At 32.8% G+C, this 20,706-nt stretch overlaps 1 protein-coding gene across 3 annotated transcripts in view; it reads left to right on the plus strand.

Moving 5' to 3' along the window:
* Positions 1 to 1,235: 1,235 nt before the first annotated feature.
* LOC118186697 (NPC intracellular cholesterol transporter 1-like) overlaps positions 1,236 to 20,706 on the plus strand; it is a 99,011-nt gene continuing 79,540 nt past the window's right edge. For 2 of the 3 annotated variants that reach the window (XM_035356822.2, XM_035356823.2), the window contains exon 1: positions 1,236 to 1,653. In XM_035356822.2, coding sequence (XP_035212713.1) covers positions 1,597 to 1,653 — 57 coding nt within the window. In that variant the 5' untranslated portion in view covers positions 1,236 to 1,596. The remainder of the gene's footprint in view (positions 1,654 to 20,706) is intronic. The other variant, XM_035356824.2, reaches the window with a different exon arrangement.

The raw sequence follows: 20,706 nt of genomic DNA on the forward strand, positions 1-20,706 counted from the left end.
TGTTAGTTGTGGCTTTCGAACTGGTGACTTAGAAACATGGTATGCAAAAGGCAGTTACCGAAAAGTAGGGTGCATTAATATAATTTTGAATACAGAAATACATAAAAATACGATAAATACACAAAAAAAGTTCCAGAGTTCCACCAAAAAACGAAAAAAAAACCTCATCTATGCTGCCAGCGATATAGTTTTAATTATATTGAATATGTAGTCGTCAATAAAAATCTTATTTATTTTGTTGTTAATGCTCATAAAGTCTACAAAAGCTGTAGAGATGTTATTCGAGATATTTTTCTGATAATTTCTATTTTTTTATTTATCAGCTCTGATTAGCGGTGGAAATGATATTCATTCATTTGCATATATGTAAAATGTTCTTGCTATATTCGCGTGAGTTTCTGTTGCTCCTAGGGCGATCGTCAATAGCGTTCAAAATGGTGCTTTCTGATTTACCCTGTTTTTTATTTTCTGGAATTAGTGGAGTGTAACAAAGAATTTTTGACTCTTTTGATCATCGATGTGAATAAAAGCGAGGTGGCACTCGTCTTCTGAATAATTTTATAGTCTAGAACAGCGGTTCTCAACCTTTTGACTAACGCGTACCATCTAAACAAAAACTGAAAACCGTTAGCACTACCACTACAAAGAACTACTATCACCACCACTCATGAACAAAGCTCAGATCGCATAAATTTACGAGTGTTAAAGAAAAATCTCCATCAGCATGTTGGGGTTTTAATTTTTGAATTTAATAGTTAAAAATATTTTGCTTCTTTGCGTACCAGCGGTTGAGAACCCCTGGTCTAGAAGGACAAAGATGCATTTATTGCAAAATCTCTCCACATGCTGCTTATCTTCAAAATGAAAATATACTCCATCAAAACACACGATATTCAACCAAAAATCATCAGATACAAAATTTTCAATTTTCTCAGATGATATTATATGTTTTGGCTCTCTTACAAAGGATCAGGAACCTCGCTTAGCTTTCATGCTCAATTTCGGACTTTTAATGCTGAACGTTTATTTAAAATGTTATCTTTTTTAATTAATTTTTAAGTAAACTTATTAATGAGTTGCCCGTTTATTAATTCTCGTTTTTCCACCGGCTTATTCAAGGTTTCAAGACTGGATAACTGTCACGGAATTTTTCACCCAATCACTGGCTTGCAGGCATAGACGTCATCTGACCTTATGCTGTAGATTGTTACGATTTCTGCTGGAATGCCTGCTATATTATGCGCAGATCTGAGGTACTAATGGCGTCGTAAGGGTGTGGATGTTATATGTTGTTAAAGTTTAGACTCTTTTTTAGTGAAATGCCAGTGGTTTTGTTAAATTCAACACATTTAATTAGAATAGAATAACAATTTGTGTATTTCAAATTCAGCACTTTACAAGTCTCTATCTGCTTATTAGAATTTTTCAGTTCGCGAAGTTAGTGTGGTGCAATTATCCGTCAACCAGACGTTGACGTCATTGCTCTTTAAAAGTTGGTTGAAACACTTCTGAATTTCCCTTGGCTTCATATGTTTTTCTACTGTATGTTTGAATTCATATATCTTTCGTGAATTCTACGTACTTTTCAGACACAGTATGGCTCTTACTTTTGGATTAGCCCTAATTCTTCTTGCAGTAGCTGGCCTGTATCAGGTATGTGATATCAAACTCATATATGTATATTTTAGAGTTATAGCATATATTAATTGCTTTCTCACATAATATTTGTGTGTTTAGATTTCCTAATTACATGTAATCATTTTGCCAGCATAACGTATTGTATGAATTATCAATGTGATACGGAATCGAAATTTCAAATCAGTTCGGTGTGAGATTTGCTGTTGTTCTGGTTTTGTAAGCTTATCTTCACGAAACTTTTACGGCAGTGAAATTGATCGGATTTCTTTATCGTACATTTAACCTTTATCCAATCATAAGTTATCGTTATTGAAGATAGAAACTTCCCCTACGTACCCACACACACATCTCTGGAGAGACTTTTAACGTTGTCTATTTCGAGAAATAAAGCTCTCTAATCTAGCTGCACTTGTGTGCTAAGTGTTCTGATGTCCACACTGAGTGTCAGATTTTGAGAAAACATTAAGAAAATCCGCATTCTTGCAGAGTATTGTGCACATCTAATTATGTGTATATAATATAAAATGTATACTATCTGCACATAAAATAACTATTCAAAAGAAAATTAAGTAGCCAGTGCTAAATAATTTCGTAAATTTTAACAGTTGTCTATTTCAAGAAATAAAGCTCTCTAATCTAGCTGCACTTGTGTGCTAAGTGTTCTGATGTCTACACTGAGTGTCAGGTTTTGAGAAAACAGTAAGAAAATCCGCATTCTTGCAGAGTATTTTGTACATTCAATTATGTGTATATAATATAAAATGCATACTATCTGCACATAAAATAACTATCCAAAACAAAATTAAGTTGCCAATGCTAAATAATTTCGTAAACTTTAACAGTTCTGTAGTTTGTAATTAAACCAGGTGTTTGAGATAATGTGTACTCAATTAGATGTTTTACCAACATTACAATTATTTATTTATAGATTAAGTGAACTGTCACTTTTTCATCAATAAGTGACTGTCAAGTTAATGATTAGCATGGTTTGAAATAAATAAATCTGCTGAAAAGGGGCAGTACATATTCAGTGACGTAGATAAACTAGTCAAGCTAAGCTTAACTACTGTGGCTATGTACTGCTCCTTTTAAGCAGATTTACAAACTAATCGTGGGTAAAATAATCTGAAGGAAACGGACTTGACATAAAGTTGAAGACAAATTTTTTTTATTGATTTGCTGAATTTAAATCTGAAATATTTCAATTTTTTTTATATTTTAAATTAAAGAAATATATTTATAGTCATCTTTATGCAATGCATTGCTCAAATTTAATTTTAAATATTAATTTAATTTTATTTCTTTTCTTCTGGGAAAGCATATGTAAGCAAAATTTGAAATTTGTATTTACTGTAAAAAATATAATATTTGAAGTAAAATTTCCTAGTAGCATGGGTATTGTTAAATAGTACCATCATATTTGTCTCAGTGTTTTCAGGAATATGTGGTATTTCAGAATTATTTGTAATCACATACAGTAATTTTTATCAAATAAATAACATCAGTTTTAACAATTATCAAAGGTAATTTCAATTTTGGTGTGGAGCAAGCACCTTTTGATGTCCATATACTAAAATGTTTGTTAATATGAATGTGCATGTGAAAAGCAAATTTTACAGATTTTGGGCAGTGATAATTTTTACAAAAATGTAAAAGAATTATCCTGTGATTGGGGATAATTGTTTGTTAGTTTAGAATAATAATTCACCATCTGTTTAAATGCACATAGGTTTAAATATTTATTTTAGGCAAAGTATTAAAGCAAAAGGTGATTTTTAATTGACAAATAATACACATAATTTAAGTATAAATATGAAAATGCAAGAGCTGATTAAAATTATAAGCTAATTCTTATATCTCTTATCTGATATTAGGTGTAAATCTTATACTGGGTCGAGTTTTGTGAAGGTTGTACACCAGTCTGTTTTCAGTCTGCAGTATTTGATAACAGCAAATGGAAGTACACCTAGTATTTCTGTTGGGATGGAAGAGGAAGACATTGCTATGGAAGTATTAGAGACTTGAATGGATGAGAAACTATGAAAAAATGACTGTGAAGCATTTGAAATACTCTAGCACGCATATAGTAGAAAAACATGTAGCCATGTTCCCATATTTCAGTGGTGGAGACAGTTCAAACATTCAAATCATGAATAAGGAAAATTCTGGCATGCCATCCATTATAGTTGTAGATATTTCCATTGCTAGCCTACAGGCAAATAGAAAATGCTGATTATTATGCAGCCTTCTTAAAAACACATTTACGTGAAACCTAAAAGAAATAATTAATTTTCTCAAAAAAATAGTTGTTTTTTCTCTGGAACGATATCTTTATTGCTAAATTAACATATGTGCTATAATTACAATGTCTGAAACTGATGTTAGAGCACTGAAAGTCTAGCTATATCAGAGGTGTAGCTGAGGTTTTCAGTGTCCGGAGACAACTGAAGATCTTGCGCCCCCCCTCCTGTTTGCCAAGAATAGAAAATATTTTATTCTAAAATTTCTTAACATCAGTTTGGCACCTCCTGGATGCTGTCTTTATATCCTCCCTTGCCCCCCCCCTCTAGCTGTGCCACTTCTCCGTATAGCCTAGATTTAGTTTCGGGTGATTTCTGGGCAGTGACTTATCATGAGTTTTGCATGAAAGGCATGAACATCAAATATTTCAAAAATTATATTAATAAAGGACAATTAGAATTACATATATTTGAAAATTAAGTATAGGATTTGTGTATTCATTTATTAAACATTACATAATATGAAAATACTTAATGCATATAATAAAATGGTATTTCTTTGCTATAGCGGTGCCTAAGTATATTTTGCAATTTTAGATTTACGTTAAGATCTTGGCTGTAATTCCACCAATCTCGTGAAGCACGAATATAAAAATAAACAACACAATATATAATTACAATACCAACTTGTTGTTTCTTAATAATATTTTTAAGAATCTTTATTATTTTATCGCATGCAATTGTTCCAGTCAGCTGCATCACTTTCGCACATATTAAGCTGCTTGTTTCACCATTTCATGAATGTCAGCTTTTCTGCCCAAGAATACATAAATATAATAATGATATTCTTGAACTGCTGAATCAATTTCCAACACAGAGGCCTTTCTCCTTTTTGCGATATTTATTGTTGCACCTCCAAACTGTCTTGTCGTTAACATAAAGTTTCATGTTGCGACCACTTTCGCATACTTGTTTGCCAGATAAAAGACCTCTTGCAAAAATGATGCACCTCACTACTCAGTAAGTTTAAGCTTGTTAACATCATACTCATGCAGAAAAACAATGAATATATTTTTAAATAAACAATGTGAATTCAAAAATACCATCAAATAAGAACACACGGCAAGAGCAAAAATGGAACATGGTGCTTATATACGATTATATGGCGAGATATAAGAACACACAGCCAGAATTTGGTGAGAGATCACAATTGATTGCTGATACAATCTCGAGGGAGCTATAACAAAGAAGTACCTAAAAATTTTACATTCTTTGGATTTAAATTTTCAGGCAAGCTTTACAGATAGTGCATTATAATTCAATTTTGCTTCATTTATGCAGATTAAACTGTAATATATTTATAAGAGTAATTTGCAAATGTAAGTGTAATTCTAAATGTAATGTGCAATAATAGTAATTAATACTCGTTAAATTTTACATAAATTTTACATTGATAAAATTTGATCAGTGGTACAGTTAATGCTCATATTAGCAAAATCAGTTACTTAATTTTATGAATTTCATTGATTATGTTATGAATGCTGTTGGGATTCGTACATGAAATGAATTTACGTATGAGTTTATATTCATATATGATATAAATTTACGTAGGAGTTTATTATTATTATATACAGTTTGGATATGCCCTGTATTTTAACCTTTATATGCACATTCTGTTTTTTTTTTTAAGCAATTTTCACTTTTTAGAGGATGATTAAAATCTAATTATCTGTTGAATTAATCCTTTTAAAAGTCTGTTTCTTTCATTTTCAGTCATGCTTCACATAAAAATTCAGTTTTACTGCATTAACACAGTGGTCTCAAACTCAGACTGCATGTGGGCTAAATGCACAATCTGAAATTAGCAAATAACCACACACACACACACACACACAAAAAAAAAAAAAAAAAAAAAATTCTAGGTATTTTTTAAAATGTGCATATAAAAATAAAGAAAAAAAAGGTTGATCTTTACAATATGGTAACTGGTATTTTGGCAACATTTTGGAGGCGATAAAGGTAGTGTTTTTGAATTTAATTATATTTTAATGAAATCATAGTTATTTTGTGAATTTTATGTTTGTAGGAATTTGGTATACGTTTTAGTTGAAGTAAACGTGCATGGAAATAATATAAGTATCTGACATATATGTTCTTTTTACCGGGTTTAAAGATTGAGAAAATTGTCATGTATTTTCGTGAAATTTTTCTAATTTATGAGAGTGAAGAGTGTGCACAATGCCATTTTTGTGCAATTCTGGGATGTTTTTTTAAGTAAAAATAAGTTGGCGTGTACATGGTTTATGTGTATGTGTTATTTTGAAAAACGCGTAAGGAGTATGGTATTGTGCACTTTTTCCCAATTTTGCAGTGAATATTTGTCATGATTAAGCAGTTTTGTTAGATAAAATTTCTAACATAAGTGTAATTCGGCTAGTAGATTGTTGGAAGAAGTGTTCAGTAGATAAAAAGAAAAGAAACATGTCTTCGGGAAAGAAAATAGAGGGTTGCTGTAAAAGAGTTGGTCGCCAAATTTTCGCCAAAAAACGCCAAGTTACCATAATGTAAAGATCAACCAAAAAAAATTCAAATTTATGCTTATTTTCTGCCTGAAATCTAAAAGTTTTGGTATCTGCAAGAAATTTCTCTTTGTCACAGTTGATAATTCAAGCACATTGACAGGAAAATATTAAGATTTTCAAATTGGCTTTTATTCGAATAATTGTAATATATTGTTGCATGCGTATGATTTTGTTATGAATTGAGTGCACAAATTTGATGAAAAATGAATAAAATTTATTATATTTACAACAAATAAAACAAAAATGCTTAAATTTCCACAGATATGTGTATACTATTGCAATATCTCACACTGGTTATCTTTTAAACTACTCAAACATTGAACAGAACTGAATTCAAAACACAGAAAGCCAATCCGGTTTCACAGTAAGTTCACTACAGTAAACATCAGCAGTTTTCTAAACAAAACTCGTAAAACGACTAACTAACTAATTGAGAGGTTTTCATGCCGCTTATATAAGCTTTTTAAATGCACGAGAATATTCTAGCAATTTCCCGAAATCAAAAAGAGATATTTATTTATTGGCTTAGCTTTCTCTGTCACGCACTGCACTGCACGGGGAATAAAACAATTTAATTTATAATTTTACTAACATTAGCTATTTAATACCAAATCCCTAACAATATTGAAGTTATTACTAAGTAACTTACTTTTAACTAAAATTATAAAGTTTTGTCCAAACTCTTTTATTTATTAGAGTTTTCTATGGTTCATACAGAAAAAAATATTTTTATGTACGTAATAAACTTTTTTTGTTTCTTACTGTACCTATGAGCTACAATCCTTCATGGTATTTTGATTTTCATAAAGTTTGTAATTTTGAAGGAAAATTACTAAAAAGTATCTTGGCACAAATAGTAAATACTCATAGGCAGTTCTGGTTTTTTTCATAGATTTATTAAATTTCAGTTATAGAAAAAAACTGTTCAAACGCAAATGTACTTCAAAACAAAGCAATTATTGTAAAAATTCACAACCGACTGTGTTTATCTTTCGATGAATACTAATAACTAGGTAATCCGAATCTTCAAATCTTGTATAAGATTTCTATCATTGTGTCAAGTCACACTTAACTAACTCTAGTTGTAGATTTTCTGCAGAGTTAGTCGTTTTTGGTACTGAAAACTGAAAATAATGTAAATTAAATTGCAAACCATTAAACTGTTTTTCTTCAAATTCTTTCCGTGATTGTGCTAATTAAGAGGAAATGTATTCTCGAGCTGCATAAAATTGGTGATAGGCATACTGGCAAGTCTCATGCTGCCTGCCAGTACGAGATCCTGCATGATCATATGGAATTTTGAAAGAAGCTAAGAAGTTTAAAAAAAAAAAAAAAAATTTAAACTCAATGTGTAGTATTTCGAAGCATAATGCTCGTCTTTGCCTAATAATAATACCTAAAATAAAATAATTGCACAAAATTAAGTGCTAAACGAACACTCATTTCGTCATCTGAATGTGATTAATATACCATATGCATTTAGGAGAAATTCCTGTATTCTGTCATGTCGCGGAAGGAAAACAAGGAAAAGTTTTTTCCCTTTAATCCATGTAAAATGCGCTACAGTGCAAAGTCTTTAATCTGGACGTCCATAATCCGAAGTGATCTATAATCTGGACCTCAAAGCTGCAAACTTTATGCGCATGCATAAATGCATTTACGCATGTGCATAATACGTTTATGCATGCGCGTTTAATGCGTGCATCTGTTGCGCATGCAAGTAAAGAGATGAGCGACTGTTTATAGAAGAGAGAATTAAAGAGAAAGTATTATCACAAAAAACGAAGCAACTTAAACAACTTACATTGAGAGAAATGTTTAATAAAGTAAACAAATAAATATTAAGCTTTTTTTTTTTTTTTGTAAATTTTGATCTAAAATTGATGATCTATAATCCAGAAAAACCCCTAATCTGGAATCGCCGAAGTCCCGACGAGTCTGGATTACGGACTTTGAACTGTATTTTGTTAGTGATGCCGGTATTCACACAGCATGCAAAGGCAAACTTACAGAAGACACGATGGTGCACGTTTCATTTTATTTTAAATTTCTGATTCTAAATAAAATCTATGATTCAGTGCAGAGCTATATATTTAAAGTAATTAGCGCATTTGTCGGCATGACGCACCTCCATTTTATACTCAATTTGAAGGATAAAACTTTATTACTGATCATTGTAATGAATTTACAGTAATTTGAATATAAAGTAATATGAATACAAAATAATACTTTCTAAAAATACCTAATCTATCTGGGAAAGAACACCTTTTAATCTTCTTTGTGAAAACTCAGATACTCATCTCCAGAGCTATATGAAGAGTCACTCGAAAACTCTTCTAAATCAGCATCTGAGTCCTCATACAACAAATTGTCCTCCGTACCGTCTAGTGCGTTATTGATACCTGGTTTTACAGCATGAAGCTTTGACCCGTTCACAAACTTGCAAAATGCTAAGCCTCTTTTCCTTCCTGATGGTGTAACCTCAAAATTTGAAGACTGCATCCATCTGTTTCACTTCTCCTTCATATCCCTTAAATGCTTTATTAATGCAGACATCTAATGTTTGAAGCTGACTAGTTAGGCCTCTTTAAATTATAGCTTTGTTTTTATTCTTTGAGTTTATTTTTAACATCTTCTGTTCTGTGTGAATGAAACTGATCCTATTTTTAACATCTTCTGTTCTGTGTGAATGAAACTGATCCCGTACTAGTAGGGCAGGTTATTAAACAATCTGCCAGGGTGCCTCGACCAATTTTATCTGTCTATTACTTCATTCCTCTATCCAGCTTTTTGAGTGAACGTGTATAAATGCACCTTTTGGCGATTTTTCTTTGGGTAGTGTTTTCCTTTTAAAAATCAATAGTGGATGCAATTTTGTCTCATCAGCACAGCAGGATGAAACAACAGTGTAGTGAATTTTTTAATGTCAGGAAGTTTTAACAGTAATACTTTTTGTACCTTTGGAATCTACAGTTTTGTTTGAGGGCGCATCAAAAGTCAGAGGAACTTCGTCCATGTTTCTTATTTGTGCAAGTTCAAAATTTTCTCGTCTTCCTGCATTAATGAAGAATGGATGAAATATAATAATTTTTTCTTCATATTCATCTGGCATCTTTTATGATATTTTAGTCAGCATACGAAGCTAGTTTCTCTTCATGAATCTTGAACACCATGATGTAGATCTACTAAAATTGGCAATCTCTCTATTAGTCATTATCACTTTCATTTGATGAATAATCATTTTTGTGGAGATTGAGAGTCTCGTATTTCTGTGGTGTAAATTCCAAGTATTTAGCTCTGCCTCAAGTTCAGGCAGTTATGCAGTTCCCCTTCGTAGGTTATGCTTACTGCGAATTGCTTTGTTTAGATCCTCTTCCTGATTCCGCCAAGTTCTTATTATCTTCTCAGTTGGGGGTGGCTCGAAATACCTCTCTTCAGCTCTGTTTCCCATGTCTTTTAGCATATGCAATCACACATAGCTTGTATGCTATGTTTTAGCTATGATGACATTGGTTTTGAGCCATAACTTTCCAACAAATTTAAGAAAATTGAACAGTAGAAATTTCACACACTTAAAAGTTGTTCATAAAAATTGGAAAGTTTAAACGAACCCAGCTGTGATTGTTAACAGTGCATGTGCATTCACTGAACTCTACGTATCTGTAATATTCCCACACTCTGCAAGGAAGCAAGAAAAAAATCTCATAACTCCGATGATACCGAGTGTCGGCGTATAAGTTGCAGTATCAATGTATAAGAGGCATTCCTTTTTTCAGACATATTTTCAAAGACAAAATGTGCGTCTTGGACTCTGGCAAATACGGTAATAAGGATTTTATTTTTCGATTTATTTAAAAAATAATAATTCCTTTTTGTGCTGCTTCAAATTTATAGGCATATTCTTAAAGCTGCAGAGAGAAAGAATTTTTTTTCAGTTAAGTGATAAAAAAAAAGTGCTTTGCAATGATTTAAATCATGCTTTTGAATTTTTCAAAAAACATTGTGAAAAGTGCAATCCAATAAACTCTGGAAAAGGAAAGAATGTGGGACGTGTGTAGTCATCTGAGTAAAAGAATCACCATACTTAGATGCATGAAAGATTTTTTGCTTTAAAAAATGAGTATCGAATGAAATTTGTGTACTATTTTTTAAATCTATTGCTTCATCATTATTGTTACTGAATCAGCATCTTGATGTTCAGTGTGTCCATAAAAAATATACTGAATATTGGTTTCCATTATGCGAATAAAAATTTTCAGCTCCTCTTTTAAGAAATATGAAATTTCAGTATTGCATATTTCTCGACTTTTGTTATAAAAATGCATTTGTTGGACACAGCCTAGCAGCTATGATCTTCTGCATTACATATATATCAAGCCTGTTTTCTAATCAAGCCTTTGGCATTGATGTAATATTTCTAATGTTTATTGAATTGAATTTGAATTGCAGAAACTTTAGAATATTTGATATTTTCTGAGAATACATTTTTAAAAAGGTGAAGGTTTCAATGTTCAGGAGCTTGAGTGCTGTATGTTCAGGAGCCATAGCTGTATGCTATAACATTTTTTTTTGATTCAAGATAATCTTGCTAAGATTATTAGTTGATGCTGTATTAGCTGACTGTTGTATAATTAAGAAAATTTGGTACTATTCCGTTTTGAGGACTGTAAAAAATTGCAGCGGAAATGTATGCGCAAAAGTGCCAAATCTAGCAAACGTGCCCATTTAACAGTGCGCCAAATGTAACGTATGCGCATATTTCAAATTGCGTAAGTTTAGATAGTTCTGTATTTCTTAAGATGCCATTTAAATACTAGTTTAATTTTTAAATCCTTTTTCGATTTTAAATCTTTTTTTTTTTTTTTTTGATATCCTATAGATTTAACAATTTGGGAATCGCCCATGACGAAAAGTCTGCAATAGAATTTTTTCAAAGAAAAGGTATCATTCATTATAGAAAATTATGTTTGAAAAACCAACGAGATGAAATTATGCTTTAGCGATAACTCGATAGCGAAATAGTGATGCAGGAATCCATTCACTTGTGTTTAGCCTTTGTTATATAAATTATAGTAATAAAAAACTATTATATGAAATTCTAAATTAAAACAGTAATCTTGGATAGTTATTTACCATTATATTTCCTTTCTTGTGTTAGGGTTGCCGCAACTATTTTTGGCAGCACTGGCATCAACAATAGTTTGGCGGTTTTTTTTTTACAATCCTTAAAACGGAACAGTACCGAAAATTTTTATCTGCATAGTTAAGTTATATTATTTGAATATGGCCAAGTCCTTGAGGTCTATCTGCCTAATGGAGAAGGGAGATGTTAGTGGAGAACTTCCTAAGAAACTGGCTCATATTCATGTTATACATGGGTGGGTGAGGGAATCATGAAAACGAATAATGGAGTTATCCTGTTCACCTGGGAAGAACTGCCATTATTTAACACTCTTAATCATATGGCCGCTGGTGCTGCAAAATTATCACCTGGGAGATTAAAATCGGAAATTTATCAGTTAGTCATTTAATAAAATTCTAGTGACAGATATTACGCTTAAATCGAACCATCCAGCCCTGTGTAGTGATTAATGACGCTGATTGTTGTTTGCTAAGGAGACCAGGTTTAAATCATGGATAAGGCATTGATGTTTGTAGGCATATAGTATTTGTGCAGCAAAGGGGCGCTCAAATGCACTATGAGCCGAGTTCTCTGAACAGGTTGGGGGCTGGAATGGCAATACCTAATATATACTTATGGGAATGCACATGTGCCAGCAGTGCTGTGTAGTGGTTAGTGATGCTGACTGTTGTATACCGATGGGTTCAAATTCTGGATAAGGCATGGATTTTTATAGGCATACAGTATCTGTGTGGCAAGGGTGCACTCAAAATGCATGGTGAGCCAAAAGTCCTCTCAATAGGTTGTCAAAATTTAAGAAAGCTTATATTTTGTTTGAAAGCAAGATGTTTATCTTGCCTTTCATTTCTGGAATTAAGTTTCTATTTCCTTATACATGTTGTACATCTTTTTACACGTTTTCTATTACTTTATTTGCTGGAAAATATAATGTACTCAAATTTTACTAAAACGAATTTTAAGGGGGGACTGAAAATTTAGTTTGCTTTATTCAGTCTGTTAAAAAAAATGTTGATAGGCTTGCAAAATAATGTAAAAATTTACTGATGAAGTCTCCCCCCCCCTCCAAAAAAAAGACAGATTAGAATTGGCCTATCTCCAGAAGAAATGAATTACAACTGTAATTAAAAAAATCGTATGGGTTGATTTCAGTTATAATGTGTAATCACTAAATTCTTTTCTCCTTTCACCATAGCGTTGATAATTTTCGTGATAAACTACTTAGCATTAAGTCATGTTTTAGACTTGTCCCTGCAATTACTTGTATTTTAAAATATATACTCCTGATTAGCATTTGTCCTGGTAATGGTAGAGTGCAGCTTTCTTGAATGGTAAATTATTTCAGCAATTCTTCAACATCGTTATGCTTGGCCGTTAAAAACTCTTTCCTTGGATCCATTTTTATCCCTTTGAATAGAAATTATCGAGTCTGTTCTTCCATATGATACCAGTTGTAGATTTGGATAAGCTGTATTCCTGGCCAATATTGATCTGACTGTATCCATTCTGTATTTTTAAATAATGCTCTCCTATTAATACAGAGCGCTACATCGACATACGGATGAATTTTTGATGTGAAAAGTTTTGCTAGTACTGAATGAAAGGAGCTAAAGTTATTATATGAACTTTAACCCAGAGTTAAGATAATTTTGTCACTAATATGCTACGTGTATGCAGTATCTTTTAGATGCATACGCGAATAAAGCGGGCGCAGCTGGGTAAAATCGCTGAACACTGGTAGTTCAGTCCAACTTTCAAATAAAGGCCAACGGCCTGGCTCGATGGGTGTTTTCGTGATTTTCCGCATGTGTATCGTATATGCAGTATATTCTGGATGCATAATTTAATGAAGCGGGTTCAGCCCGCGCAAAACGCTGGACACTGTTAGTTCGTTCCAACTTTCGAATCCCGAAAATTTGCGGGATGGCTGCATGGGTGTTTTCGTAATTTTACGCATGTGTATCGTGTATGCAGTATATTCTGGATGCAAACTTTAATAAAGTGTGCGCAGACAGCGCGAAACCGCTGGACACTGGTAGTTCGCTCCAACTTTCGAATACCGGTGAAATTACATCAGGAACTCTTATACACACGAACAATGAATAGCGGGCTTCAGCCCGCTCAGCTGGCGGGCTTGCCCGCTAGTATGCTATATTATTTAGTGTGTAATAAGAATGCACTTATTTCTCCCAAAGTGTGTATGATTGGCAAATCATAGGTGCACTACCTTTTATAAAGAATTTCCTAAATCTTGCAAAAGATCTATAGAACACGACCTGCTGCTATTCAGAAGATGGTACTTCAACAACATTTTAAATTGTGAAACAAACTTTATAAGGAATAAATTACCTTTCCCCCAAAAAAAATCACCTGCATGGCCGCAAGTTCAGAAGAAACTGTTCACTACTTTTCAAATTTTGCTATTTAACTGAATAGTGAAAATTTGCATCACAGCGTTAGCTTTGAACCTATTTCCATCTGGCAGCTCAAAGAACTCAATTCAGAGAATTCATTCAAGTTCTTTGACTGAATGGTCATGGATACCATATGGCATCCCAAGAAATGTGTATTGTGTGTCCTGATTCTCCAAAAACTACTTGCCCCCAGATGCCAAGCGGTAAAGTAGCTGAACACTGGTAGTTCGGTCTGAGGTTCGAATCCCGTGAACGGGCTGGCTGTATGGGCGTTTTCGTGGTTTTCCCCATGTGTAACGTGTATACAAGCCAGTTTCCCTTAGAAAGTCGTCCACAAAGGCATCCCTCTCCTTAGGCAGATAGCCCTCAAGGCTTTGCCATAATCACACACACACACACACACCAAATACACCAAAAAACTACTAGGTATTACACATTTTGCAGTGTTTGAGAATACAAAGAAAGGGCTGTAAATAAATAAATAATAATAATGTGACAGTTTTCAGTTGTCTTCTCGTGGAAGGAATGTGGAACCCACCATCCTAAACATATATGACTTTAAGTGTTAATTACAAGGGCTATTCACATAGTAACGTACCTTTCGCTGCTGCACATCGAGAGCGGCGCTGCGTGCAGTGAATTAGAAGTTGATCTGTCAGCACTATCCATATCTTCAGGGCAGATGTTTTTATTTTATTTGGCTTGTAATTCCTTACTAAATGTAGTATTTCATCTCAGTGTACTCCGTCTTTGATATGATTTAAGTCAAATTCCTCGTCATTATAAATATCATGAAAACACATCAAATAGTTTTCTGGTTGCAATTTTCTAATTTCAACTATGCGTAATGTATGCTTTACGCATTCGCGCGTTGGAAGAAATATTTAATAAAGTAAGCAAATAAATATTAAGCTCTTTTTTGTAAATTTTGATACCCTTTAGATCATAATCGCTCTTTATTTCATAAATTACATTTTTTTATTATAATTTCTTCATGCCATCTTACCAGATTTAAACTGATGATCTATAATCCAGAAAAACCGATAATACGGAATCGAAGTCCCGACGAATGTGGATTAAAGAATTTTGACTGTACTATTGGTGAAACATTTGCTGCCATTTCTTCCAGCAGAAACTATTCATCTGCATTTCTCTCTATTAAGTAGCACTCTGAAAAAAAATCCCATCGCAATCAACTCTTTTAAATCTGAGGCTTATAACAGAGACTTTTTACTATGTTTGAATTAAGGAGAGCTTTGTTGCCGACACATAGGTCTTCTCCGGGTCTTGATGGCGTGAATTACAAAACGCTGAAGCATCTGTTGTATAAGTCACTGGTTGCCCTTCTCGCTCTTTACAATAGAGTGTGGAAGGAGTGTACTTTTCTTGGTGCATGGAGGAGAGCTGTTGTAATTCCTATTGCTAAGCCAGGGAAAGACACAAGGAATCTTTCCAACTATTGGCCAATTGTCCTTATGAGTTGTGCATGCAAGCTGTTTGAAAAAAAAAAAATAGTAAAAAGCCACCTAGTGTACTTCTTGAAAAAGAATAATATTATATTGCCGTATCAAAGTGGTTTTCGAAAGGGTAGTATACAAGGGTTCTAAAGGGTAGTACAACCGTAGATAATATGCTCCTTTTAGAGACATCCATTCGAAAAGCTTTTGTAAGAAGTTGCCTTGTCTCATTATTCTTTGACATTGAGAAAGCTTATGATAAGGCACAGAGATACGGTATACATTGAGATCTTCACGACAGTGACTTGTGCGGAAACCTACCAATTTTCATTCAGAATTTCTTGAACACTAGAACTTTTCAAGTGAGGATTGGCTCTGTTTTGTCAGATGTTTTCGAACAGGAAGAGGGTGTGCCTCAAGGCTGTGTACTTAGTGTTACCTTGTTCAGCTTAAAAATAAACTCTGTATTAAAAGAACTTCCTCCCACCATCTTGAGATCTCTATATGTTGATGATCAACAGATTAGCTGTCGAGGGGCAGACATGAGATGCGTAGAGGCAGGCAAGTGCAGATGGCTCTGAATAAGATCCAAGAATGGTCAGACAAACAGGGATTTGCATTTTTGAAACAGAAGACTTAGTGTGTGCACTTTTGTAGGAAGCGAGGTCTCCATCCTGAGCCTGTGTTATATCTGAATGGTACAATTATTCCAGTTGCACCTGGAGTAAAATTTTTAGAAGTGATGTTCGACTGAAAATTGACTTTTCTTATGTTTTCAACCTGAGGAAAAAAAGTATTTAAAAATACTAAATATTTTAAAAGTCTTGGCGAACACCTGGGGTGCAGAGCATTGTTCTATGCTTTGCATTTACAGAGCACTTCTCCGCTCTAGATTGGCCCCTTTTGCAATATTTCAATATTTTGTTGCAACCGGAACATTCTAATAAGCTGTGCTTACTTGATAATGTGTGTAACACTTTTATTTCCATCCTGTGTGCCTACCTTTCCTTTAAGAGTTCGCCCTGTTATTGAGGAACTTTCCCTATCTGCTTGGGAAATATGCCCCCAAGCAGTTCAGAATTTTGAAATCCAACCTTGGGAAAATGTGCGGATGAATCCATATTTTGATTCTGTGACTCGAATAATGCCAAGCTACCAAGGTTTTATAAAAATCGTACTAGTAGGTTTTAAAAAATTAGCTCTTAAAATTTTAGCTCCTCAATGTTGTTAATTGAGTTTGGTATCTATCTATTAATCTCTCTTTTTTTATGAAACTTATTTGGTTCTTCCTTTCACATTTCAAAATTCAGGTTCATTCCAAATAAAATTCACCCATTTTTTTATGATTTATTTTTAAAATTTGTGTTTTTAAATAATTTTTAAAAATTTTTCAAAAATATTTTGAATTATAATCTGTAAAATTTTTACCATCAACTTAAAGTAGACGTACTTCTAAGCTTACCTGCAAAAAATTACAATTTTTTATTCGAAGTTTCCGAAGATATACGTGAATTTATATATTGGCACGTTTTGAAATTTGGCATATTTGTTGAAAGCAATAAAACATCAGATGTGGTTTAAACACTTTGCTAAAATTATTTGGAAGTAGAAACGAAGTGACTTTTTTTTCCGTTTATGCACAATGTAAAAAGGCAGGAAGGAGGTGCCTTTTTTCCTGGTTCGGCATAATGGAAGGGAAAGAAAAATTGGTTGCCATATATTAAGAATTTCCCCAAGTGAATTTTTCTTAGCCAAACTGAAAAAATTTCGACAAGATAAATTTTTCAATTTCTCCGTACATTTCGCAACAAATTTTACAAAATTTAATATCTTAGACATAATTTGAGTTGTAGAATCGAAATATGGAAAAAATTGGTATGTTATTTTAGAAAAAGTCTGACTTTGTGTCAAGATACCTATATTAGAACAATGTTATATGTAAATCTAATACATATCCTAAATCCAGGGTTCGTACGGTCCTTAAAAGTCCTTAAGTTTTTTGGAATCGATTTTTGGTCCTTAAAAGTCCTTAATTTTGGCCAAAATCGGCAGAAGGTCCTTAATTTTAATCATCTGAAATTTCTATCTGTTTTTACGACTGCCATTTTGGGTGTGAATTAGCATTTTGCAGGAATATTTTTGGCGATTCACTAACAAATATGGCTATTTTTTGAATGGGTTCATGAGTAATAATTTGTTCCTATTTGTAATATAAATAATGGTGGGATACTCGAGTTTCTGAGCATCCCACCATTGAAACATAAGCATTTCAAAATTATTTCATTTTTTGTAATGAAGAGCTCACAAACAACTTTCCGCTTTTGGGAATGTGAATTCTTTTATTAAACGGTTCTAAATTTGGCGATTTTAAGATCAGTTTCTATAGAAAATTTTTAATTCCGAGATCTGGGAATTTTTGGACGATTTTTTAGAACATTCTAACATTGTTAAATTTCATTAAAATAATGGTAATATATTGGAATTATATTTAAGAAATAACATTAAAATAAAGCATTTTTATTTTTTACTGTCATATTATTTCAAAAGTTCCATTTTGGCCACATATTATACAATTTTTTTTTAATCTGAAAAATAAGCAAGGAATAGTGCTAGAAAGCACAGTTTACAAAACAGTGTTTAGCAAAAGCAAAATAGCTATGTAGTTAATTAAAAATGTCTTTTTAATTTTTTCATGGTAAGAATTTTTCTCATTTCTCAGAATTCTCAGAAAATGCATCAGTTTTTTCTATAAAATTAATTTTACACTTTTTTCCTCAGATTTTTTTTTAAAAACATTTCTGGCTTTTTTCTGTTACAGAATTGGTAGGGGTAATTTTTCTTTAGGATTTTAGACATTGAAGCTTGGAAAGTTTTAAGGCAAATTTATAGACCCATGATTTTAAAAGATTCCAGAAAAATGCGATAAAATGAAAAAGTCTCCATGGTAGTAACACGCAGTTTCTTACATTTTGAAGAGCATCTGGAAGAACAATGAAAACATAATACTAGTTGAATGTTTCTGATTCTAGAATAGCTTTCTTAATATTTTTATCTTCCCTTTATTTTCTCTACATTTCACTAGATACGAGCGTGGAAAATATCAAAAGTACTTCTAATCTTATCATATGCACAGGCATTATAGAAAGGAATTTTATTAATAAAGAAATTGAAAACTGACAATTCAAAAGATTCATTTAAATGCCTTAATGCATCATACACAGAGCTGGCGCTAGACTGCCACCTGTCGCAGTCTCTGTGGATCCTAAATCCTGCTGCTTGGTGCCTTTCTAAATTCTGCTTCCAGTGCCTGCTCTAAATTCTAAAAGTTTTGCCATTTCTAGATTTTGTTGCTCAGTGCTTCCCTAAATTGCATGTATTTTAAACTGTGAAATTTTATGAGATTGGGATAATTAATAGGGTTTTTTAACAAATATTATTAAAAAATAAATTTAATTTAATAGTGGCCATGTAAATCCATAATGACTAAGGTTATCTAATACCTAATTTAATTATAACTAAATGCATTCTCTTATATTAAAGCAAGTTATTGCCTTTCGTTAACATGCTGAGCCCGGCGTCGGTCCCTGGGAACTGGCACTGGAATTTTCGTTTGGCTGGCGCCGGTCCGCCGGACCGATAGTATTAAAGTTAAAAAATAAGTATAGTCTCAATGAAATGTTATCAAATGTAGTTTTAATGAAATTGATTGAAACATTCTAAACAAAAGTATGGCTTAGCTTTACACATATTACAACACGAAACAACTATTTTGGTAATCTATATTGCATCGAAATAGTTTTGAATTGTCATCATATCTTTTCGAACAGTACTTTCGAACTTTATGTGCCTCTCCTTCCTTTTTGTGTAATTTATGAATAATTTAAGTAGGCAATATTGCACCGCTTAATCGCAATATTGCCGCCGGCTGAACAGAAAGGACAGCAAATTCGGCCCCGTGCTCAACATGTTAAACCTTTACCGTGATCACAAGGTCAAACACACACTTATATATATATATATATAAAATAAAATAAAAATAATTCATTTGAAACTTATTCTTTGCATCTAGTGAGACTTAATGCAAAACAACTTATCACCGCTAATACTTTATTGGCTTATTAGAACCTTAAAGTATATTAACTGAGTTACAACCCCTGGAACTCTACACGAAGCTACGACACTAACAGCATCAGACGGAGGTCAGCTAATTTTCAAAACTTGCTAACTGTGCCTACATCAGGCCTTTCAGGTTAGTTCTGATCAGCAGGTCTCTCTCTAGGCAAGCAGGAGCAGTGACAACAGCCAGTCTTTTGTTATGAATCATGCTGATAATGATTTTGATGCTGATTTTAACCTATGCTGCGTGACATAAAATCTACTTACTATTTACTAAATCTCTAGACTGAGCAAGTATGTGACAAAATGAGACATTAAAAAAAAAGCTAACTGTTAGTAAAACGTAACTAAAATGTCACTTATCTTCTTTCAGATATGTCCAGTTATTACGAGTGTAAAATATTTAATGCTACTTGATAAATTTCATAAAAATAATTTTATTCTCAAAATATTAATAATTATGTTATGTTTAATAATAATGTATCCCACTCACGTTCAAGCATAGATATAATATTTTTAATTGAATTTATTCAGTTCCCATTTGCTCATGGGTCCTTAATTTTTTTCATCAATGGTCCTTAAAAGTACTTAATTTCCTTGTGCAGAAATGTGTACGAACCCTGTAAATCGTGTTTTCGAGACATGAAAAACGCAGTTTGAATTTTGTCAATTGGCCCAGTAGAACGGGAGATATAGAACTCTCCCTTTTTTTTTTGCGCAGTGTACCTCTGTTTTTAAACAGCATGTCAAAAATATTTTTGAAATGTTTTATTTCACTTATCATTTGGGAAGATATTAGCTTTAGCTTGTTTTTGAAAGTAGCCAGTCAAAATCCAATCAGTGTTTTGTTTGATTTTTTCCCTTGCATTTATCAGTTCATTAAATGCCTTTTTATATAAACAACAAAATCCAAATCCATCAACCAAATACCATCGCTAACTTCAACATACATTTTATCATTTGATTCGAAAAAAATCTTTTACCTCTTGTAGTTAGGTCCTGAATCTTTGTAAAAGTATACTCCGACTGAAACAATGCACATCTGCATGATACAGTCAAAAGTCGTTAATCCGGACTCGTCGGGACTTCGGCGATTCCGGGTTATCGATTTTTCCGGAT

Source organism: Stegodyphus dumicola, chromosome 11 (assembly GCF_044657685.1).
Source record: "Stegodyphus dumicola isolate Sdum_Otavi_A_Nest chromosome 11, ASM4465768v1".
NCBI classification, from domain to species: Eukaryota; Metazoa; Arthropoda; class Arachnida; order Araneae; family Eresidae; genus Stegodyphus; species Stegodyphus dumicola.